The following is a 25,627-nucleotide window of genomic DNA, read 5'->3' on the forward strand; positions in this document are numbered from 1 at the left end:
CAGACTCATATGTTGATAATTTACGAAAACCGACTTTAAAATGAGTCTGGCACTACTATCCAGGTTACCAAAGCAGTTGAATGCATGTCCTCAGCAGCTAGGAAAACAGGGAAAAACATTACAGCCCTGAAATGAATTGTAAAACTGACAAAAAAAATTTAGCCGTTAGACGAAACAAATGTTAACCGCCAAAAAAAAAAAAAAACACGAAAGTGAAAGTCTCAAGATCTCTCGTCTAACTGAGACTTTTTTTCAGTGTCTTGTCTTGTGGCTTTTAAGCTATATTAATCTACAGATCCTATAATTATACCTATTTCCGTCCTGGAATGGGTCTAAGACCTTTATTTTGTTTAACATTAATCAAAATAAATGTTTCAACTTTTTGCAATGATGAGTGTAAATTTTTAACTTTTCAAAATAATGGTAATTAATGTCTACAATTTCTCCTAACCGTAACGAAAATAAATTAACCGTCAGCGGTAACAAGCGCAAAAACATTAACCGTTAGCCGTAATAGCCGGTACCCCGTTGAAACTCTCTCAGATGCCTGATGTACGAGACGGCAGCTGGTGGAAAATTCAATCGATTCCTAGAATTCAGTGTTTGTTTATGCTTCAGTTCAGTGAATCGGAATAACATTAAAATTCATGAGATCTGTTATTATAAACGCCAAGGAAAGCAAAGATTTTCATCATATTATATCATCGGCTAGCGATTTATCATAGCAGATATTAATCATACCTGTAAAATCTGTCTACATTATTTCTATACGTTTCTTTGCAAGTCGCGTCACGGGATTAAAGAGGCAGTCAATGAACGCCTGCTAAAGCTGCGATTACTTCTTAACTTAATTGTTGACCAAACCCATAGTCTCGTTTACATCCATCATGAAATTGCAAGGGTTCGTCTCGGAGAGTCCCACATTTCGCGAGGTCAAAAAGGTCCCACCGTACCTATCCAGTTACATTGTCACGAATATTCCGTTACTTTAAGCAGCTACATAATGAACATTAGATGTTTCAAATCGACCACAAAAAATTTGTATTAATTTATACTTCCGCATAAATTTAATGCTTTGTGAAGGCGCATGTCATGACATTGCAACCGAAGATGGCGTCGCTGGAGACAATGGGCGAAGAAATCTCTGCGGGTAAAGAAAAGATTTCTCCTCATTTTGATAAGCTTCTGAGAGATGTCACCGAAGAATTAAGCGCTGAAGAAGTCACCAGTGTAGTAGCATCGATAAAAAAAACTTTTGGGAGAAACTTTGAGGTTAAAAAAGAACAAGACTTGTATTCTTGTCTACAACTGTTTACTCGTCAAGGGTTTTTGTCTGACCAAAATTTGACTCTGTTGGAGAGGTGTGTTGCGTGTAAATCGTCCAAGAAGGGAAATATAAAGCAAAAAATTGAAGAATTCAAACTAAGCCGCCAACTGGAAGTTACACCAAGGCAGGAATTGAAAGGAAGAGAAACCGATTTGCAAGCTGTTATGGCTAAATTAGCCGGAGAGCCTCCGATCGTCAATTTGTATGGATCTGCTGGGCTAGGAAAGACAACACTGGGCAAGGAAATTTGCCTCAAGTGGCCGGGAAAGTCAATGGCTGTCGACTTAAGGGGTGTAACGGAGATGAAAGACGTTTACTTTCATGTCATGCTGGCACTTGATCCTGAGAAAAGTATCATAAGATATGACGAAAATCCAGTAGTTGAACAACTACGGAAGTTGATGAATGAAAGCAAGAGTGATGTCTTGCTATTGCTTGACAATGTCGATCAGTTTTTAGGGGAAGATGGCTCGGGTCATGCCATGATCCTGGACGACAAGTTGATGGGCTTTCTTATGAGACTCCTTGATCACATGGCCAATGAAGAAAAGCCACGATTGAAGGTACTGTTGATATCAAGACCGAGAACACGTTTCCACGGGATGTCCCTTGATGGACAGGTTCAGTACCATGAACTCAAGGCTTTGAAGAGAGGAATTTCTAAGGAGATTCTTCAATCAGCAATTGGATTTTCAATGGGAATTCGTCAAATGGAGAAACTGGTGGAATTGTGTAAAGGAAAGCCACTTGTCTTTGAGGTCATAACACCCATTTTAAGGCAAGGAATCGAAACTGCTGAAAAGCTTCTTGGAACGACTGAACATGAGCTAGCGATTATGGAATCTCAAGAAAAGGCAACTCCATCAGCAGAACATGACACGCAGGAAGAGAAAACATGGGATAGTATTAGTGAATCGATTGATAAAGAGCAATTGTCATGCTTCAGGAAGATGTTCTTTTTACTTCCAAGTGCCACTTTCAGGAACTCCGCAGTGGCATTGTCACTGTTCCGCCGTCCATTCTCCGAGGAAGCTGCTGCTTTTATCCTTGATGCAGAATCATCCGAAGCAGTCATCCTTCTGGAGGGCTTGAGAAGTAGGAATGTTTTATCCGTAGATCCTGAGGCGAAGGAGGTCCTCTACGATATCCATCCATTGATGCGAAGCTTTCTGGAAAGTGTTGGAAATGGCTCTGTTTTCAATCAAGTGTACGCGAACGCCAAAGATAGATTCTGTAAGTTGTATATGACGAAAATGGAGGGCATTGCAGCAATGCTAGACGAGGACTATATGACCGCGTTCCAGCATTTTGACCAAGACAAGCCTAACTTTCAGCTTGCTTTAGACATTCCCGTCAAGTCAGATTACCTACATGTTGCGAAAGAATTTCACGAGGCAATCATGGTTTGCTACCTGGTTGAAGCCATGCTTGAAGACAGCCAGCAGAGAAGAAAGATTTTCAAATCTTGGGCAGAGGCAGTAGAGGAAGATGGAAAGGAAGGTAGGGATTATTAAGCCAATTTTACCATTGCAAGTTGTTACCATTTCATTTTGCTCATTCTACGTCTCCTACTTCGTTGGAGAACGGCTATGCGAGATTAAATTGTCCATACCAAAGAGGGCTCAAAGCACAGGTGCTCTGAAGGTCATACCTTAGATCCAGAATCGTCATCCATTGGTGCTGTGCGTCGCCCAAATGTATAATGATCGCGCTAAACGCTACTTTCTGACGTCTAAAAGAGTATGGTTCAAGAAATATCTAAAACTGTCACTAAAATGTCATGTCGAAAACTTATTCAAACGCTGTGTTAATTCATGCCGTGATCTGTGGCCTCCCCTCGTCTCAAACGTCATTTTCTAATTCCTCTGGTGGCAAGTTGCTTTAAAAATAGCAAAGCCTGGCAGAGACTAAAGAACAATAAAAGTGGATAAGCTCCTGGGAGGAACAGGGGGAGGTTAGTGCTCTTTCTCCCACCCAACCAATTGTGTCTGAAAGAAGGTACTATTTGATTGATTATAATATAACAGAGCATAACGAACAGATGGCGCGAAAAACTGTTACTTTTTTTTCAACTTTGTTTCTTTTACAAGTGAATTTTGGTTCCGAAAGGGTCTTACGTTTATCTGATATCTTGTAGGTTCTCTTTTCCGCGCGGAACTGAGATGCTTCGAAGCGATGCAAGTTCTAGGACTCCAAGGCTGGAAGTGGGCCACAGAGGTCTTGAAAATGGCGGAGAATTCATTGCAGATAGCTTACAAGAATTTGAAAGACAGCCGGTCTTATAGGTTAGCTCAAAGTACATACCTGTATGTTGAAGGTGAAATTTACTACAGAAAAGGAAGTCTGCAAAGAGCGCTTACAAGTTTGTACCTTTCTAGAGAAATAATGGAAGACCTCTTGCAGAACCACACAATTACAACAAGATGTTTAAATGCAATTGGAAATTGTCACAACCGGCTTGGCAACCACGAAGAAGCTTTAAAGTTTTATACAAAGGCTTATGAAATGAGAAGAAAGCTTTCAGGTTCAAAGAATCATTTGGATTTGCCATTTTACAAGGGCCAGATCGGCACTGTTTACGAGGGACAAAAACAATACGACAAAGCCATCCAGTGCTATCAAGAGGCACTTGAGCTTTCTAAAGAACTGAAACTTTCAGGAATCTTGCGTTTAGCACTCTTTCACAGAAACATCGCCAATGCTTACGCGTGGAAAAGGGATTATGAGAACGCCTACAAGGCAGCAATGGCTGCTTACGAGATAAGAAAAGACATCTTGGGGGATCATCCTGACACGGCGCGAAGTGCATTTCAAGTTGGACTAATCTGTAGGAGCCGAGACGAGTATGATGAAGCTGAAGAATTTTACGCCGAGGCTTGGAGAATTGAGAAATCCCTTGAGTATGGCAACCACAGTGCCGTGAGGGACAGGATTGTGCAGGACTACACTACCGTCCTTGGTGGCCAGAGGAAGAAAGCGTTTCAGAGTGAAGCTTTGGAGTTTTATCAACGTTTGTGGGCAGAAGAAGAAGAGTTCTCCTATGCTAACAAGAGCATCATCGATCAGATAAACCAACTGCTCAGTAGATCTGGAGATAGGAAAATGGTTAAGAAGTATGAGAAGGAAGCTCTGCGGTTTTATGAAATGGCTTGGAAGTCCCCAGACCTTCAACAACTTCCCCGCCAAGAGAGAGAAGACATTTTGCAGAACATATTATATCTCTGTAAGAAGCTTCGCGAGAAAGAAATGCTCAAGAAATACGAAGGTGAGCAGCTTGAATTTCTTGAACGGCAATGGGAAGAGAAGAAGGAAACAATGACAACTCAGGACAAGATTGATATCCTTCAGACGCTTCAACACCTCGCGGCGAAACAGGGTGATGAAAAAAGGAGAGAGAAATACAAGATAATTTTCGAGGTAAGAATTTCTTATTGTTTTGTAATGCAAACTGCGTCAGTAATCACAAGCTAAATTAGCTTTAGCATAAGCGTTTAAAATGAGAGCAAAGCACAGATATTTGGTCTATGCGGCACTGTCAAAAGTGCATTATTGTTCGACTCACAGCTTTCCGCTGTGCATGCTTTTGTTCCGATTCATACTTATGCCTATATGATTAGCAAGTGAAGCGACTGCTCTAATCTATCCAAAAACTAATTAGTTCATTAGTTGACTGGAAAATGCGTTTTATAGAATACAATTTATTTGATATTTTTTAGAAAGTCAAGAGAGGGACAATTTCTTCTTTACAGTCAAATCAGGGCAACTCACTCCCAGGTAATTATTGTTATTATTCTTCACTTTGTCGATCAAATTCAGCAACTGTAAGACTGACGCCGTAGTTAGTACATAATTAAACAACCACAAACCTAAGGAAAACAGGCAATGGGTTATATTCAAGTCAGGGTCGATCAGGTATTACGCGCAGTCTCATACGAAGTCTGGATCTATATATACATGTATGTTGCTCGTAAATAGCAATCTCGTTCCCAGAGTCTTCGTTCCCCTTGACCAGCGGTCGGAAAACGAGAGCTCTGGGAGCAACATTTTGAAATAACCGAATTCTGGTGATTCTGCCTATCCGGTTTCACTGCGCAGTCTGCATCTATTGCGCATGCCTGAAATGGTTGCTCCCAGAGCTCTCGTTTTCCGACCGCTGGTCAAGGGGAACGAAGACTCTGGGAACGAGATTGCGTAAATAGTAACTCGTCTGACATCTGATGCAAGAATCGCTGTTAGAATCTCAGTACCATGATGACTAGAATGCAAGACATAGCACAGGTGGTGAATGTTAACTTTAAAAATTCGTTGCCTTTAATTAAGGATCTGTGGTCAGTGTACAAACACCCAGTGCCAGAGCAGATCACGTCGACATTGGTGTTGACATTGGTGTTGCAGAACGTGGTGGAGGTATGGGCGACGTTGATAAGACTGAGTCGCAAGAAATACTTCAAGTTCAGTCGCAGGAAGGAACCAAGACTAACGTGTCGGAGGAAACATCGATGAACAAGTACGTGCTAGCTTGTTTATCTCAAAAAACCGAATCTGCTAAGAACTATACGCATTGTTCAGTCTGGTAACAAAATTCTCTTCATCGGTCAATGAATTCTGTCTCCAGACAGCTAGGTTGGGCGTTATGAAAATTTATGATGCAATTCCATTGAAAAGTCTTGTTATCAATAACATGATTGTTAGGAGTCAAACAGTGAAATTAAAAAAAAATCTGGCAGCTGCTGTTGCAGAAGATATAAAGAAGATATCAAATTGAAGACATCAAATCGACCTCTAAAACTTAACTTAAACAGATAAACTAAATGAAAATCAGTTACAATTTAGGGTATTTGTCTCCAAAGAAGCATGGCGAAGGGCTATCACGCTCAAGACATTCATGAGCTTTCACGTTCACTACAAGTTGATAATTAAGTTGCAAGTTGTTCACTTGCTTGCGGACGGAATAGTACCTATATGTATCTAATAGTTTTACTTTCTCTATATTAGAAGAATTTATTCCCTAATTAGCTTGATGTATCGTCAATATGTAAGCTTTTATTAGCAAATGCAGCAATTTTTTTAAACAAAAGTTAAGAACCAACGGCATCATTTCTATATTCTTTTAAACCATATAGGTGTGAAATAATGCAAGAAAGAAGCTTGCACGACCCACAAGAACCTACCCCTGATAACCAATTTCCTGCCAAACAGGTAAGAAATTGTTGTACGTTTTAAATAAAACAACAAGAACCAGACAATTTATTGTTATTGTTCTACCTTTTGTGCCACAACACCGTATCACAAATAACGCAAACGTGCAGAGCGATTGTTGGTTCTTGTGTATTTACTAGTTTTTATTCTCGACAACGCGCTTATAAGGTACCCTGACCATGCAAAGTGGCTGTTATAACTGAAAGTTTCATATGCATAGTCTTCGACTTGTGACATCAATGTTAGGTTTTGGATCTTCTCGTAGTTACTTATGAAATAAGCCTTTAGGGCATTGGTTAGCCTAAGCAGTATATATTTCTCTCTCTGATTTGCAGGTAGGACCAGAACAAACTGAAGATTCACCGAGTGACTCATCTAAACAAAAAGGTAACCATCGGAGTTAACTTGAAACACGCGCAACTTGTGTAAAAATGGCTTACACTGCTCAGGAATTTGTCATTTCTCGTTAAAAATCTGAAAGTTATAGAAAACAAAAATTTCTTTGTTAGCTACTCCAAGGTAAGGCCGTGGACCAATCAGGAATGCAACGCTTCTATAACGAGTGCAACGAACAACACAAACACACCTTTTGTGGAAATTGCAATTTTTTCCATAAAAAATATTAAGCCCAGTACATGTCTCTTGGAGTGGATGTTCTTATTCATAACTTGAAATATAATATTTTGTGCGTATCCTTTGTCAAAGAGGACCTCCATTCCAAATGACTATTTCTATGCATTTAACTTGATGATGCAAAAACACGACTGTCTTTAGGTGCTTTCAATATGCGTTAGTTCTAGATTCTCTATCGTAATCCTACTAAACTTTGGCCTTTGTTCCTAAATCAAAAGGTACTTTGCAGGAGGATGCAGAGGAAAGACAGCTTTGGAAGACAAGCAAGGCTGCATCTGGCATAATTACCAGCGAAGGTGGTGAGGTGTCTGCAGATGGTGTCCGACTCGTCTGCTCCCCTGGAGCTGTTGATAATCCAGTGTATGTAAATATTATTCTGGAGGACCCTGTGAAGTACTATGGCTTGATAGTACAAAAGAGGCTGGAAAACGAAATCGTGTTTGCTTCTCCGATCGTTACTCTTCACCCAAATGGCCACTTGTTTCAGAAACCTGTCACATTGACAACTAAGATTAAGCCGATCGATAAAGGGAATGAACGCCTTCTTGTTTTGCACGGCACAGAAGGTAGAGACGGAAAGATCTCTTGGCTGGACATTAGTCAAAATTCAGTCACGAATGTGACAAAGAAAGAAGTGAGCATTGAAATTGAAAGATTTTCGCTCATTTGGAATCTGTGGAAATTGACTCAGATCGGTACCAAAAAGATTCTATCGCGGCTCAACCTATCACCATTCAGTTATACAATGTCAATATTGTTCAAAAAGAATTCGTTTGATCATGAGTTAGCCCTGGTATTCATGAGTCAAGACATCTTCCATGAACCATACTACAAAGAACACGATGCTTCGGCATTGGTGCAACTGAGCAAAGATGGATTCAAGTTGGTGCATACCGCTGACGGACCAACCGATAAGCAAATCTTCAACGGCGAAAATCTTCAAGTTTCTGTTCGTTTTGGGGAGGACTATAAATTGGCTACAAATCAACTGAGTAGTAGAGAAGTCATTGTAAAATCACATGTTTGGTGGAGCACTGGACATGTGATCAGAATTCCGATGGAAGCGATTGAAGAGGTCAGAATCCTATGTGGAAAGATCAGTGTCGAAGGAGAGCATGGACACAACGGCACATACCAATTCTGCGAACAAGGTAGGCTAGACAAGTGGACAATGGCCAAAATCACTTCAAAACGTTTCTCTCTTTTAGTCTTCCTCTTTACTGATCAAAAATAGAGTGTTGTCTTTGTTAGACAACACTTTGAGTATTCTCAGCACGAATTAAGGTTGGGGATCCTCGGAAAGGCTCGACACGAAACGTGTCTTGTGAAGTCTTTTTGAAGACGAAAAACAAGGTCCCCACGAAAGGCACAACATAGACAAAATGGTATTTGATAGAAACAAGCTTAGGACAAAACTGTGGTGTATCACAATGACTGTTTTTTTCCTTCCAGCATCGATTAGTCGTTGTTTTTGGCACGACATTAAAGAATGGTATCTAGTGGGCCTCGGAATTAGAATTGTCTCTTCATGATCTTTGCAATCTTTTATAATTATTCGTGACTCTTTATGATCTTTGCAATCTTTTATAATTATTCGTGAAGGCGTACGGTATGCGCATGATGGCAAAATGTCGTCAAAAAGATCATAGACTAAAAAAACCTGTGCTGTGCTGTTGTTTCTTAGGCAAAACACTTAGCAAGCGAAAAAAGGAAAATTGAGTCCCAACATTAATGTTAAGGAATAATTCTTAATAAAAACAGTATTCCATTTACTAGAGTCATAATACTACCAGTTACTAGATGCTGCAGCAAGTAGAATAAACCGTTAGCGCTGTTTAGCCCTCTGCCTCCTACAATCCCCGAATTCATCAAAGCCAAGTTCTATCCCTTTTCCTAATGCGACAACGAAAAATGTAGTTTTGGTCGAGAGCGAAAGAGTAAATGTTGTTTCTCTCATATGAACAAAAGTAATTTGAGGATACTCCAAACTAAAATCGTAAGCAGTTCTAATGAAGCTATCTGAGTGGTTATGGGGCCGTGAGGGGAAATGCATGGGGAAGGTTATTCTTTGTATTTGACAAGCTTGCATTATTAGACGCTTTCGTTAATTAAAGCATGACATTTAAGTTGAACTGAAAGCCTATCAAAACTTAGTTACCTCCAATGATTGGAAGTGACTTACGTCTGCACCTTCATTACAGGTCTGTCTGGTTATGTCAAGCGCCTACTGCGGGTAGAAGGAGCCATTTTCAACCTTAAACCCATTGCGCAAAAGATTGGGACGCCCGAAGAGGAAACGAGTGAGATCATGAAGATTTGGAAAAATGAAGATGACCAGCTGAAAGCACTCTTGCAACCCTGGAGCAAGGAGAGCAGCCAGTTAGAAGATCTTGATAAACTAAGAAAAGGTCTTGAGAATTTGAAAAAAGAAGGTTAGTTGTCCCCTTTGACAACCTGGGTGCCAGAAGGACTTTTTTCCACCAATTAGTGTCGAATTTATTACAAATGTCCCGTTTTCATCACTTCCGCATGCCAAAGAGTTAGTGAATTGAACATTCTCAAAAACCTTAAATGTGCTACCTCAGCAAATCCAAAAGATAATATAGCCCATATCAATAAGTCAAAACCGATGATAATCTTTAAATTATTTTGATTGTTTCTAGACTACAAAGTAACACAAAGAGGCCAGATGCACATACGACACCTGAGAGAACTTGCTGTCAAGATCCGGGAGTTGAAAATCGAGGACGTTGATTTGATGAGGTATTTTAGTAGTAAAATTGAATCTTTATGCAAAACGATTCTAACAGACTGCTGCATCCAGTTGGCGAGATCCGTCAAAGAGGCAGAAAGAGCAGCCTCGTCGGAAGACCATGCAAATTATCTTCAGGTTTACCGGAAGATATCTCACGATACTGCGTCGAAATATCAACAGATGTGTTCATCGTCTAAAGAATCCATCGCTTCGAATTTCCTGGCCTTTGTTCCCCATCTCATTCAAGACATTAAAACCATCTATCGTGATCAAATGATTCCAGATGTGCAAAATGGCTTGCGAGGACTGCCCAAGGATACCCTGGATCGAATGGGGTTTAAGCTTAGAGAAGCCAAAAGAAAGAGCAAAATCAGGCAACTTGTATGTGAGGTGTGCAAGATTCTTGAGGAGCTATGTGTTAACAACTGTGACAGCCAACACCCCGCTGATCTGATTAGGAAGTGGGGGGAAAGTCTAGGGATTTGGTCCATGTTGGAATTTCTCAAGCCATTCTTCCAGAAATCTCCCGCAGATGCCCGATTTTACAAGAGGTTAGAACTGTTCTCGCGTTGCACAAGGGACATCATGTCAGATGTGGTAGATGCTGATGACCAAGTTTTTATGCTTGGTTTTTTCGATGTTTCGCTTAGTCTGATACATTTTGCAAAGTTTGATCCGGCTAAAGTGGTGCGATTTGAACTCACAGACTCCACGAATTCACCGGTGACGTGCGAAAGTGAAGGCGCAAAGTACGACTGTCACAATGACACATTCTCTCAGCTGTTCTGCTTTCGAAAAGACGAGGAAGGAGAGCTACTGCTTCGTGTTGTTGCACGCGTTCATGTTAAAGGGCAAATCTACCGAATAGGAACTTTCCAGTCCGTGATCACGCTTCCTGTATCTCAAGAGAAAACTTTTGACGCGTGCCTTGATACTTGCATGACCCGTGTATCGGTTAATAACATCGCTGTCACAAAACTAGAAGTTAAAGAAACGAAAAATATCCAGGTGGCTCTTTCTTCAACACAAAGGCTAAAACTCGTATCGCTGCTAGATGACCTCATAAAAGAACCAGACCTGCAAGAATTGGTGGACTGGAAAGGGTCTCAGGTAACCCCGTGTCACTTAACGGTTCGTAGCGTGGTCCCCACAAAGCCAGAAACAGTTTTAAGGCTTCGCCTGGTTTACAAATGGAAGTCTGAAGCGGTTTTTCTTGACAGTGAAGACTTTGTGGCCCATGCAGATCCCTCTGCAGAAAGCGCTGCCGTATCAGAATTACGGTTTAAGGGTATGTTCATTCTCTTGTGACTGACCATGTTGTTGATATATCTAGCCAAACTTAGTTTAACCTCAAATAGTCTTTCTTCGTGGGAGACACAGTGATTTGATGGTTCGTGGACTCGTAGTCAAAACCCTTCGGGTCGGAACTGTGGCCGGGGTCATGGTCTTGTTTTCTTGGACAAGACACTTAGCACTGACACTACCTCCCTCTGGCAGGTTTTTGAATGGGCAATGGCGAATGTAATGCTGGAGCTGGGATGACCCTACCATGAGCTAGTATCGCATGTTGGGGGGATTATATTGGGGAGGTGGAAATACACCTCGCCGCTTCATTCCATGAAAACTTCAGGTACGATTACCTTATGTAACTCTGTTCGTAAGAAGTCTTTTTCATTCTTTTTCAAGGTCTGACCACCACACGGAAGCCTGAAGATCTTTCTATGTTGTTGGCTTTGGACGATGGACACCCCATGGAACCTTTTCTTTCGCAAAGAGGACATCCACACACCCAAATACGGTGTGAGAAAATAGGTAGTTTAAATAAGTTTTTGTCGTCCGTTTACATTTAAATTCCATAACAAGCAGATTTCGATTTCGCACCACGCACCCCCGGACTTTCACCTTTGCTCTGGAAAACAAACATTTCTTATTTCATCTAAGGGTATGTTGAACACAGCTTACGAAAACAACCCTCAACTATGGAACGTATACCTACGGTCGGTGATAGGCCGACTAAGCATGATATTAGATTAAAGGTGATATATTTTTCTAAGCTCCGATAATGGAGTTAGTATACGTAGGAAAGAGTAATGTTTAGATTACCTCAGCTTAATGGCGACAGAAACTTACCATCGTTAAAAAAACTCACCAAAAAGCTGTAAAGCCCCGGCTGAATGATCAGACAGGGTGAGAATTTTCATCCATTTACGTTTCCGCCAGCTGACAATCAAGCAATGTTCAGACGCGGACTGTTGCATGAAAATCTTTTCTACATCAAACAAGTGAAAGATCAAAGGCTCAGCATGTAGAGAGCATGGGACAAAGAAAATATCCCAGAATTTGAACCCTACCGGGAGATGTACTAGGTTGTTATGTGATGGGCGGTCTGCGTATAAACTAGTTATCCAACGCTTTTCAGTGACACACCATGGAATAATCCACGAGTCGCTCGCACCTGTATACCGAGAAAATACAATTGGCAAATGGAATATTCCATGGTATCCTATATGAGAAAGTGTTGCATTACTATTTTATTACCATCCCATAGAAAACAAAAGTGGCCGACACAGTCCGGAATGCGACACGCGCAGCGCACGATGGAAAGATTAACTGTACGAATATACAACGGCTTTCCTGTATTCTGGTTGGCTGTAGTTTCTATGGCGTGTTATAAATATATATTGCTAAGATCGGTAATGTCGAAAGCGTCCTGTCTGGAGATCAATAATCAAAGATTTTACCCGATTTTGCATGTTGACTGTCCCATCGCCTAGCCAACCCGCTGAATAGCCTTTAACGAAGGGCCTGAAGATAAGGCACAAAATGGGATTCGGATTTTGCTTCTTTTTCATTGGGAAAATGAAATTTGGGTCACTGGAACTGAGAATCACGAATAAAAAAAATGGAAACGCGACTGAGATTTGGGCAAAACAGAGGTTGAGAAATGGGATTTGGCCAACACTCGGGCTGGGAAATGAGATTTACAACACCCCATATCCCCCTCACCCCCCAGTTTCAGGACCCGATTTAAGCGATCCAGGTGTAAAGGTAGTTATTGTTCAATGTTGTTATGATTCCAGTTGATTCCTCACCTCCCACCATTTCTGATCATCTTGATTTGCAGAGTATCACCTTCACCAGACTAACGTACACGGTCACAACTGCATGGTGGGGGACAATACAACGCTACACGAGCATAACACACATGGAGGAAGCGAACAGCGGTAATATTTCCTTTATTTGTATAAGATTAGCGGTTTACTGGAAAACTTCAATAGATAATAGTAAAATTAGAGTTGTCTGACGAGAGCAAATTTTACCACAATTGCTACTAATCTCGCAATCTGATTGGCTAACTTGCTGTTGTCGATAAGAGTCCAGACAACGCTACTCGCGTCAATGTGTCACGCTCTGGAAAAAAAAAACAAAAAACAAAAAACACTTTCTTTGACGTTGATATTGTGGACTGTCTCGGCTGCGCCTCGTGAGTCCACAACATTTTGACCACTGAGATGAATGAATGAATAAATGAAAACTTTATTAACGTGTCAAAGAAGTCTAGCCGAGGGTAAAAACCCTCTACTAATAGGGGACACTTAAAATAAATAAAATGAGATGACGCATATCGTTGTCGATAAGAGCACAGACAACGCTAAACCACATTTGATTTGTTAATTCAATTATCTTATCCACGAAATATTAATTATTGAAGATCTCAAGCCAACTCTGAACGTACAAACTGACTCTCTCCGCGCGAATCTGTTTAAGGGAGATCACATGCAAATGTATATTATACTAGTTCCACTAATTGATATTCACACTGCGATAAAACTGCCAGTTTTACCTTGATAATGATGTCAGCAACATCGAAACGTCGGACAACTGTAATTTTATTTTATCACTTGTTTAAGAGCCTGTGGTATTTGCTTCACAGCGGTCAAACGTAATGCATGTAATTTTATGCTTACCGTTCAACCGTAAATTCCGTAAATTTCGGGACGAAAATCAAACAGAATGGAAATTAATGGTAACCATTTTTGTTTTTTGGAAAATTTGGGTAAACCTCGTGTGGTTGTCCTGTTCTCCTGAAATTCTTGAAACTGCCATTCACAACTGGAAATTTCCGGAAATGAAATCCGGAATTTTAGGTTGAATGGAAATCGCCCCTCAACTCCGATAATAGTTAACTAGAAATTACTTGTTTTTATTTGTTTGTTTGTTTTTTTTTTTCAGCTCTCTTCCACCGGGACCGAGTTCTATTCCACAAAGAAGCATTACTGCTGGTACCACTCCACATGAATCAACTTCTTCTGGAAGCTAGACAAAAAAACAAAACAAAACAAAACAAAACAAAACAAAAAAAAATGAAAAAAAAAAACGCTGGGCAATCTCACTGCGTTGAAAATGTCCGCTCCGCTTACTCTTCCATCAAGTAGCTTGTAAAAGTTTAGACAGCAACCAGAGTGAAGTGCAGCAAGTATAGAGAAAACTTTAGAAAGGACTAACTACTTTTCCCTGCTTTTTTTTCCGATGAAATCCGCTACCGTATTACTCGATTGAGGGGAGGACTTTCCACTTGTGCCACTTGTATTCTGAATTTTACAGAAACACAAATTTATAGGCAGCATCTGTCCTCTCTGCTTGAACATTGTCCTGTCACTCACGCGCCTGGTTTCCTTCACCTTTGCGTTGCGCGACATTTTATGTAGCGTGGCATTTCGTGTCACATGCTGCTGAAATGTTAACTGTACTTTAGGATGGCTGCCATGTGATCCACGCCACAGCTAACATCTATGACTTCACCAGGAAGTTCAACCTGGAAAACCAAGAACGAGTTAAAGGTTCTTAGTAGGTGTAGAAAAGAAAAAGTAAAAAAGCCGAGTTGTCTTGTGCTTCCGTTTCAAAACGAGTCCACGCGCAAACTGTTTAGCATGAAAATGAGTTTAATTTGAATGGAAATGAACGTACAGCTAAATCAGTTGTTCAAGTGATATGAACTGTAGTTTCGCACGAAAGACTTCTTGTAACACAAGCAGAGGGCAACTCAGACTTACTTTATTCTTCTTATCTGAGATGCTGAAATGACGAAGCTTCACAGAAATTCTTTCCGATTATTTCTTCCCTGTACTGAAGTATGTGATTTGTAACAAGCAGCATCAAAATGTAACGAGTCGGAAAGGCAAAGAACACACGTCACTGATGCCCCACTGTCCTCCCCCTCTTCAAAAAAGAAAAACTAATAATAATAACGAAGAAAAACAGTCTCCCAAACAACGAAGAAATGCCGGGATTGATTGACAACGCAGCTCTCAAGCACGGCGTTACTAAACAAGGCAACAAACTCTCATTGCATTACAATAAGAGTGTATTAGTCTAGTTTTACAGTGTACTCTTAAAACCCACCTTCTTAGGAACCCACTGATCCTGTTTTGAGCCAAGACCGAGTCTTCCAAATGATCCTCTCCCCCAGGTATACAGTGCGCCTGTATCTGTGAAAAGTCATTTAAGAGTTAAAGACTGTTTTTTAGATGATCACTTACAATTGAATCATGAGCCACTAGTAATTATAATAAAAGTAGAGAGATGAGTGACTTTGAGTTCCTGAATTGAATTTTCGAACTAACGTAACAGAAGTTGATTCTATAAACACAAAAACCTGCACGTTAGCGAATACCACGTAACATACCGTTACTTTAATAGGACAATCCACTTCGCTTCTACATGGAAACGTCGCTCCTCTTTAATATTTTCGAATAAAAAATGTCCATGACGTTCCAATGGATATCATAGAGAGATATTCTGTGCAAGGTATTCCGGCTGCATGAAAGGAGCCACGTCACGGTTTCTGCATCTTGAAAATTTAAGCCTAGGTTTTTCAAGTTCTTCGTTTGTAATCCGTGTCAATCTTCTCCATCCTTAACCATCCGTATTCCTTTATGGTTTACTATTATCTCTTTAGTGTTTTTCCACCTAAGTAAACTACTATTTTCAGATTTCCTTCGATTTAAAGGCAACTCCATATGCGGCCAAAAAAACTCAACATTTTTGAGGCAAACACTTTGACCGCATTTTGTCAACCACTTGTGATGAACCAAAAGAACCTCTGCAAAGGAGGCTAAATCGTATTGTTATACATTGTAGTCACCATCTGTCTTTTCATCGGATAAAAGCCTACAGATAATTCTGGGAAACAGCGCAACCGACAGATACAACCCGTAGGTTGCGCGCGCAATGCATGATTTCCAAGAGCAGTGTCAAGTTCACGTAAGAACATGGCTTGTCGAAAATAAACTGTGTTCGGTGCGCTAATGCGTTTGTCGTTATTTTCTTTAAAACAATGTACAATAAGACAATTATGAGATTCGGTTTTTGTGACATCCGGAATAATTAAGGTCGAGGTAAGTGTTATCAGCCGCAGCCTTCGGCTCCGGCTGATAACGCTAACCGAGACCTTGATTATTTCGGACACCACAAAAACCTCATCCAATAAAACTGTTTATAATTGTAAGACTTGAAACTTCCAGCTATTTGATGTTCTATACAGACCAGTGACTACAGCAGTGTTATCGGGGCCGCAAAACACTCGTGTAACAGTTTCATCGATGGAGGAAAACTCTTGAATTTTTCTCGGCGTCTTCGCAAAAGAAACCTCCCGGCCATGTCCCAGAACACCATAGCCCCAACTGTAGAGTTCCCCAGTGACTGCAGTTGTTCAAAAACAAGAAAAAAATATTTACAGTATCAGCCATGATGTCAAAGCAACCAATCCTCTTACTGATTAGTTTTGATAATTTCGTGTTTCATCTGGATAACGCGTCAATGTAGGCAACCGTCCTAATTTAAGCGAAGTCTCTGCTTGACAGGTTTTTCAAAATTAGTTATCATGGCATGTGTCCATGAGCCTTAACGAAGGCATTCACAAAATGAATTGATAACCGTGCACCCCTGTTTCCTAAAATGTAGCCATTACAAAGAGAGAACTCCCTGTAAGAGGAGATTTCTCTGGGAGAAGAGATCTCCCTGGGGGAAGAGAACTTCCTTGGGAGAGGAAAACTCCCTAGGAGAGGAAAACACACCCTAGGAGAGGAAAACTCCCTGGGAGAGGAAACTCCGCGGGAGGAAAGAAATCCCTGGGACAGTATCCCTCGTGTATTCCGATCTTCTCTCCCTCCCCCTATAGCCTACGTTTGCCCCTGGGGTGTGACATATAACTAAGAAGTTGTCACGTAACATTCCAGGATAGCTTGCGGATCGGCATTAAGTCGTGTAGGAGTTATCGAGTAACAACCAACGACATATGTTGCGCAACAGACAAAAATGGCAACATGTCACGTCTTTGATACGTAGTTCCACTCACCAGTGAGGGCAACACAGAACGAACCACCAGCAGCCACTTGTGTGATCTCTGGTAGACCTTTTAGTAACGGGGCTCTTTTAGGGACTGCAAACTAACGTATCAGTGAAGATCATCAGAAGAGAAGATAGAAGCCTTACGCAATATTTTACTCCACTTTTTTTTTCCATGATGGGCAATTTGATCTCTTTCGAACTTCCATGAATCTCTGCTTTTCGGTTTGAGAACCTAAAATTTTCAAGCGGCTTCCTAATATTCTAACCCTCTTTCTATCTCAAATTGCTTTCTGCCAGCAGCTCCCTTTTGTAGAGTGATTAATAACGAAAAGGTTTCTGGAGGTCAAAGCTTCCTCGGTTCCATACAAAACTTTCTGTTTTTTTTTTGCAATGTTCAAATTGCCATTAAATCTCAACTTTCCATGGCATTGGTCTGAAAACTGGTGTTCTGGCTATTTAACACATGCTCTTTCCAGTTCTGAAATTCATATAGTTGCAGCAAAAAGTTAAAAAATTATAGGCCACGTGACCAACTGTTGCAAAAGGTCTATTCTACTTGAAGCTAAACCTCATTCAACACTTCAGGGTACATCCTCCACGAACAAGGAAAAAAATCCGTTTAACAATAGGCCACTTCCGAGTTGCCTTTTGCCTCTGTTTCAAAACGAGTCTTCGTGTGAAATCATTCACATGAGAATGTGTTCCACCTTCAGGTTCATTTTCATGCAAATCAAACTCATTTTGATAAGAAAGGTTTTGAAACAGAGGCAAAAGGTAACTCGAAAATGGTCTTTTGAGATGCTGTAGAATGCTTTGAGATACGTACTTGCTCTTCATCACTTTCAACGGCCAGCTGACCATATTCATTGTTTCCCCAAGAAAATACTTCTCCTTCATCTAAAATGGCAACAAGTTACAATTAGATTTGAACTACAATAACTTTTTATAGTTTTTTGGTAATCCGATCTCTTCTTCATGTCTGAATTTTCGGTGGCTTCTTGATCCACCTTCATCAGAGTTGCTATCTGTAGGTTCGTTATTGCTCTCGCAAGCCCGTTTCCTGTCGTTTTATGGATCGTCTCTTTGACGTCAGTGCTGTTTCAGGTTGAGTGCTACGACTCCAAGAAAAGCCGTTCAGTAATAGATCACAGAAGACGTCAAAATGTCGTAACAACATCAGTGACACACTTGGCTATCAACTCATGTGCCACTTTTTTGTTCTTAGAACATTTTGACGTCATCTGCGATCAATTACTGAACAGACGCACGGCAACATGGAATCCGTTTGTTAAGTATATTGTGCTTATGGTGCATGTATTTCATTACCTGACAGAGCCAAACAGCAATCTGCTGAAGAAGCGACTTGCTTTATTCGAACGTCTTTCAGTTCTCCTTCGATAAGATTAAAAGTAGCCTCATCTTTAAAATGACCTAGCCCTGGAAGAAGTAAGAAATCATTAAAAGAACTACGTCACGGCTTGGGCATCTTGAAAAGTTAAGCTTAAATTTTTCAAGTTCGTCGTTTGTAATCCGTGTTAATCTTCTCCATCCTTATCCATCCTTGTTCCTTTATGGTTTATTATTTTCTCTTTGGTGTTTTTCTATCTTAGTAAACTACTATTTTCAGGATTCCTTCATTTTGCACGTGGCCAAAATAACTCTAAGTACCGCGACTGTGCCGCCTTAAGAATGAAAGCCTATGTCAACTTTATAATCCACAACATCTGTGCAACACACTCCGTCAGTCTGATCAATATGAACGTGAACAACGCAATCCACGACGTTTTCAACACGATCTTTATTAATTACAAATATTTTACTTCATTTTCAGGGTAGTAGAGTCAAAACATGGGCTCTAAAATTAGCCAGAATGTCTAAAAAGTGCTATGAAGAAATTTGTAGTTTCTCTTATTTCACGCGACAAATGAATGCCATCTTGATTATGATTAAAGTACGCGAAATGGCGAAATAGCGAAATGGCTCTAAGGTTAGCCAAGATAGAGCTCTGATTAGCCTGAATAGCACTCCAGTTAACCCAAATAACACACACACAAATATCACGGAATTCACTTGACAGTGGTTACATGTAGCTGTCAATAATTGTAAGGGTTAACCGGCATTAAAGAAACCCCAGCCTGTATCTCACTTTGACTCTCAACCATATAAAATGTAGTGCCATTTTCGTCATTTCGCCATTTCATGTTTTAAACACGCCCGAGACAGAGGTAGTGACCCAGGTAGAAGATTGATCTACTTCAGGCCATTTTCCAAGTTACAAAGAGTTGACACTGATAATCTTACAAAGGCCGAGAAATCATTTTAAGGTGTGTTCTTGCCACAGACTTACCATTCTGTCCATCTGCACCCCAACCACAGGCCAGTACTCTGCCATCATGACACAGAAGAAGGGTGTGGTCCAAGCCACATGCTATCTGGAGGTCGAAACAAAAATTAGCCTTTTTTGTAGGTCTCAAATTAACAGGAAGAGAGAAGAAAGAAGAACAGCCCAAGTACAAATTGTATTAGGCAGCAGCCAATGGAATATTGCCTCATGGTTAAATGGTGTGCCAGGCTCTTGATATAGTGCTACAGTTCTTTAAGTTTGGGTAACTGGTAAATTAAACATTTTGTGTATATGAACAAGAACTACATGTAAGTTCATACACTGTACATGCTGAAATTTTCATAAAACTCCTACAGCTGTACTTAATTATAGTCACTTAATGAATGGTGCTACAGAGACTGGCAAATAACAATTTTGAACTTAGCAGGTTGTGCAAGAAGACACAAAAAGACACATTTTATAACCTACTGCATGGAATCACAATCACTAAATCTTACGCACACCTGTTTAATCTTCCCTGCAAGACTTTGTATCTTTGTAAATTGCTTGATAGAACTTCCAGCCACATGTCCAACTCCACACTGTCCATGATAGTGTCCCCCACAGGTCAACACTGCATATTAAATATTAAATGGTAAAATCTCAACTGAAAAGGCATGCATGTGCAATAGATACAATAGTTGTCAAGTGGTTAATTAGCATTTCAGACATCTGTCTGTCCATCCATCCTAGGCTGTTTACACTCGCCTATTTTTCTGTGAGATTGTAGATGTCAATTGCTGAGTTTGACGAGCCATCATCTTGGTCTCTTGATGCGGGCAAAACTGAGGAGAGTACAAAATGCTGTGGGTAGGGGTGATGGAGGCCTCAACGATTGACATGTACAATCTCACGGCAAAATAGGGGACTGTGAACAGTCTACCATCAGGCAAGCTGTCTGCCCATTCATCTGTCTGTCCATCTGTCTTTCTGTGTGTCCATCTGTCCACCCATCTGTATGTCTGTCTGTTTGTACATCTGTCTGAATGTCTGTCCATCTGTCTGTCCATCTGTCCATCCATCTGGCTATCCTCCGTCTGTCCATCTGTCAGGCAGGCAGTCAGACAATGAGACAGTGATACAGTCAGTCAGTCCATCTGTCTGTCTGTCTGATGTGTACAATGTACCTTCACCATTGTCCATTAGCACTGCAGAGTGTGATCTTCCACAGGAAATCTGCTGAACTCTCAATGATAGACTTGTATTCACACTGAGATCAACTGTGGATGGACCTGATTCAACTAAATAACAAGGAAAAGAAATCAAAGATTAATGAACTGTTTGGGTAAAATAATATTTCAAATCTTTTTTGCTTTTTTGTTCACTTACATGTAACTCCATTCACTTAATATTACATCCATTTGTTATTGTTATACTTTTAGTGAAAGCAGTTTCAAATCTTTGATTAGAGTGACATAGAAGTTTCTTACTGGACATTTAAATTACTTAAAATAATTAATATTATTTTATACTGTCAGTATTTTGCCTTTAAAGCTAATGGCCTCTAGAGACCCCCTCCCCCTCTGGGCCCTGTTTAGCCTGCGAACACAGATGTATTTCCGGCTGTCACTTGGTTCCACCGAAAAATAACGTCTGCGAACCTGCACCAGGAAACAATTTCTGTGATGTAGGAATTCTAAGCCAATCACAGTTTAGCTCAAATGACTCCAGAACTATTGCGCGAGTTATTTGCTGCGAGGAGCACTCGAGTTTCATTCTATCATGGAATCTGATTGGCCAAGGAGAAACAAAAGTCATAACGCCACAGCAATCATTTCCTGGCTCGGGTTCGCAAACGTTATTTTTCGCGGAACCAAGTGACAGCCGGAAATATGCCTGCATTCGCAAGCTAGGCCCTGTTAGGACTTTCAAAAACCCTCTGTGGAAACAATTGCATGAAGTGTACAAATACCTTGTCCATTGCTAGATGACAGCTGTCTTGCTAGCTGTGAAAATGAATTCAGACCAGTTGTCCACAGGCTGTGACTGTCTGCTTTAGCTGCTATTGTGAAGCCATACCCACAGCCTATGTGGGAAACCTGAGAGTGTGATTGCAGATACAAGCTTCTGTTACTTAGTAAATACATTCAGTCATGTAAACTGTTGACTGAAATACACAGTTGGAGTTGAATTTAGCAAAGAGAAATATAATGTACAAATTGTACACTGAATGGATTATGTAAACTAGGACAGTATGCATGATACAGAACATGGTTTTTTTATTTATATATAAAAAAAAATAGTTAACTGCTTTATATCTCTCACTTTGAATTTTCATGATGTACTGCTGAGGCACTATGACATACACGTAGCTCCACAGTTGCAGTAGTTTTACTGTTAGTATATTCTTGACATAATCCATGAACTGCTAATATTCCAGCAGATATCTCTACATCTAGGAGTTCAACATCTTCATGAGCCATGAGATAGTTGAGTGCTATAAATTTACATATTTACATTTACGTTCAAAGGCTTCGCAATATAAGCCTTTTAACTTATTGTCCATAAGACATGGCAGAGAACAACAAATGTGTTCCAAGTGTATCAGGAAACTAAAAGTATTTACCTATAAGAAACAGACTGCTATAAATATATTATAAATTAGACAATTTAATATTTTTTTATCTTTAATAGACACATTAAAAAATGCAAATGGATGTCTGTCTAAGTTATCTTACTTCACTAGGAACAGGAAATTTTTTTGGCAGTAGACCGCATTCTTGGGTACCAGTTCCCAACTGTCCACCATCCCCAGCTCCCCAAACATAGGCCACAGAGGAAAACTGCGATAAAGACCCTGAATAAGAAGAAAATTACATCAAATGCATTACACATCAAGTGGGGGTGACTGCCTTCCCCCTTTTAGATATTAGTCCTTAGGCTTCCCTCACCCTTTAAACATGTTTCAGGTTCCCTTTCCAATAAAATATAATAAACACATGAACAGTTCCAGAAATATCTGTACTCCCCGTACAAAAGGGATTGGAAAATCTTGGGGGTGGAGTAATCTGTAAGACCAAAAAAATAAAGAAATGTATGAAGCTTAATTGGAATTTCCTGAGGATTGGGTGGGTGGGGGGTCTTAGAAAAAATCTCTTCTATGGGGGAGGTATGGTAATGGATATTATCTGGAAATACGCAATTCTATGAAAACGTTAACTAGTGACCATCATTTTATAATTCTTCTGAGGTGCATTATACTGTATCTATGTCAGGTTAACAGAGATCCTAACAATTTGCTAGTACAAGTATGTTAATTATTATTTTTATGCACTTGTTCCTGGCAGAGAAAAACTTACTGTAAAACAAAGGTGGGTTCAAACCAACAAGACCTCTCAAACCAGATCATAGAGTCAATTGCACTTTTGCTACAGTACAATTTGTTGAATTTAATTTCTACAGCAGGGATACAAAAAGGGGAGAGAAAGGAAGTTTGCAATAAATTGAGAGCAGGCTAGGAAGCAAGGGGAGTGAGTAGACTGCATGCCTTATCGATTTCTCAAACCCAGGCCTTCCACAATCAACATTAAACAGAGTGAGATCTGGATACCAGTATACTCAAAAGATATGCCCACCCACCCCCCCCCCCCCCCCCGGGGGGAGGGGTTACTCCCTTATATGGGCTAGGGTATCGATTTTGGTCATTTTGGTCTTATTTAAAAAGGGTATGGTTTTAGCACTCTAGTCTTGAATTACGTATGTTTCTTAGAAAAAGCTACTTTTTCATCATTATCAATAAGACCATCATCAAAAGCCCTTCATAACTTATGTTTAGGACAAGAGTGCCAGCTGCAACAGTCATAAATAAGGTATTAAATTTTTGGCCAGGTCATAAATAGGGTAGCAAAAATCGCAGATTTTGGTCATAAATAGGGTAAGGGTTTAGGGGAGTAGGCTGCACATGCCTACCCAACTGTTCTGGGAGTACCCCCTTCCCGGGGGGGGGGGGGCAACACCACCCATGCTCTCTCCCTTCTATGACTTCTGAGGATTATTGCAACTATGTATAAATTTTTTGTACACTTACCTTTATTTTTTAGCTTATTAAACACCACCAAGGACTGTTTCAGCCATTTCTGTGATCTGCTGATCAGTCTACAGCACAAAAAGCTCATTGGATATCAGGATTTTATTTTCCAGTCAGCTGAGAACTTGTCATAATTTATGACTTAACACATGCTGCAATGTCATACTGGTCATTTAAATACTGTTTATCTGACAAACAAAGGATTAAGAATATCAGGTTAGTTCTTAATTGAAAATAAAATTATTTTTTAAAAAAGTGTTATTCCGTTCAACAAAGTAGAACGCAAACCTAATTTTGACCTGTGGCTTTTCAGAGTTGGTCTCCCTGTGCACAGTTCTAGGCTGAAAAAAACCACATTTCTGTAAGGACACCAAAATGGCCACCCCGCTTGATTTTTGCAGGGGCATGTCATGGCCAGTAAACTGGTACAGTAACTGTTTAATGCTAAGACATGTGATAAGATATGTGGTGAACATGTGAGTATGTGAGCAGGCCATGTGAGCTTGTCTTTCCGATGGATCTTTTTTTGACTTCTCTCCATTCAGTCGCTGTACGCCTCGCTATAATGTGCTCTCAGTGTTAGATTTTGGCGAATTTAGATGCTTCGACAGCAGCATTTATCGGAATCTGAGGGAATTGTCCTTGTTTATTAACACGACTTGGCTTTGGGATGATAACCGTGGGAACAGCTAGTTCCAGTCGCGACAGATAGCTCAGTCTTTATCCGGTCGAAATTTTATTGTTTGGAATCGGTGGAAAAGTACTCTGAAGGCAAGATCCATAAGACTACTTTATTCATCAGGGGAAATACTTGAATTAGTCCCGAAACGAGCACACGACTGCAAATGCTAGCTTAGAATAATGTACGTAATTTGAATATTCTATGAAACTTGAGAGACTACAGAAACTGGCAGTGTCACGCAACGTATCAACAAATCGTGACCTCTTCACTAGCATGGACTTTGACACTATGCATATCTGACTGTAAAACCTCGGTTGTTGCTGAAAAATGTTGATTTTAGCAATAGACAAAGGTTGAAAGTCAGCTAGTGAAATCATTTATTTACGATATATAATTATGTATTAAAGTGAGAGCATTGAACACACTCTCATCGTCTCTGATTACTACTAGTATACATGTAAACAGAAAAAAAAAGAATAACTTTGCTAATGTAATAATTTAATGATTATCAACCTCATATCTGTAATAAGCAATTATCGATTGACAGTTCAAAAGACTACTGTTAGTAAATAGAAATTTAAATTTCACTGATGCAACGATTTCTCTCTGCATGTACAATTCCTTACTCTCTTGATTACTATAGACCGGTATCGGATGAATATCATATCCTACCGAGATCCAGGAGTGGTCTTATCGGTTAAATTGTTCAGTTTTAAATTTTCATGCATGGAGAATTTAAGCATAAGAATTAAGCATAGAAACATTTGTAATTCCCCAACGTTGTGCTTTTATTTCGTGCCGCTGACATGTTTAATACAGACATAGATTTCACAGTGAAAAAACAAAACTACTGGCTGATCGCAATCTATCATTTCTTCAAATCATGATCTTCAGAATTCAATGAAGGTACGGCTGAGCAATATAAATTGTCAGTTAGCTTTTCAACATGCTAGTTCTGCAATTTTAACGCGTCAAACAGCTGACAGATGATCAAACACACGTGGATGGAGATCGCACGAAGTGTTTAAAATTAACGCTGTGTGGATAACCATTCGATTTCGTTGATATTTCTCAATACTACAACCTACCTTACAGTTAAGCTTTATGATCCCAGCCTTATTTAAACAAGAGCATTCGACAGTGAAAAATTCTCGCTACTTTGAATCGAGGATTGCTAAAATTCCGACCAAAAACTTTAGCAGCAGCAATTTCCGTCAGGCGTTCCTGGGGTCACCGCCTGCAAGGATCTATGGTCAGGATGACGTCGTTCA

The 25,627-nt window shown here is 40.1% G+C and overlaps 2 protein-coding genes across 3 annotated transcripts; one reads left to right on the plus strand and one right to left on the minus strand.

The window, feature by feature from the left end:
• The first annotated feature begins 373 nt into the window (after nt 1-373).
• LOC145495819 (uncharacterized) lies at nt 374-15,295 on the plus strand. Its single transcript, XM_081475400.1, has 12 exons — nt 374-2,827; nt 3,465-4,744; nt 5,044-5,101; nt 5,648-5,834; nt 6,451-6,526; nt 6,862-6,913; nt 7,378-8,310; nt 9,361-9,591; nt 9,823-11,202; nt 11,601-11,726; nt 13,039-13,138; nt 14,148-15,295. Exons 1-12 carry the CDS (start codon nt 1,093-1,095, stop codon nt 14,233-14,235), a joined length of 6,246 nt encoding a protein of 2,081 aa, XP_081331526.1. The 5' UTR covers nt 374-1,092; the 3' UTR covers nt 14,236-15,295.
• LOC145495849 (RCC1-like G exchanging factor-like protein) lies at nt 14,647-25,576 on the minus strand. Of its 2 annotated transcripts, XM_081475435.1 has the most exons (13): nt 25,445-25,576; nt 23,675-23,862; nt 22,326-22,444; nt 21,560-21,686; nt 20,775-20,888; nt 20,112-20,221; nt 19,612-19,696; nt 18,591-18,701; nt 18,091-18,161; nt 17,272-17,362; nt 16,461-16,616; nt 15,318-15,403; nt 14,647-14,730 (listed from the first exon to the last, which is right to left on the minus strand). In XM_081475435.1, the coding sequence occupies exons 2-13, from the start codon at nt 23,760-23,762 to the stop codon at nt 14,656-14,658; spliced, it is 1,233 nt and encodes a 410-aa protein (XP_081331561.1). In that variant the 5' UTR covers nt 23,763-23,862; nt 25,445-25,576; the 3' UTR covers nt 14,647-14,655. The 2 variants fall into 2 exon arrangements, with proteins under 2 accessions (XP_081331561.1, XP_081331562.1); XM_081475436.1 differs by having other exon boundaries at nt 23,675-25,576.
• Nucleotides 25,577-25,627: the final 51 nt, after the last annotated feature.

The sequence above is a fragment of the Orbicella franksi genome, chromosome 8 (assembly GCF_964199315.1).
Source record: "Orbicella franksi chromosome 8, jaOrbFran1.1, whole genome shotgun sequence".
NCBI lineage: Eukaryota > Metazoa > Cnidaria > Anthozoa > Scleractinia > Merulinidae > Orbicella > Orbicella franksi.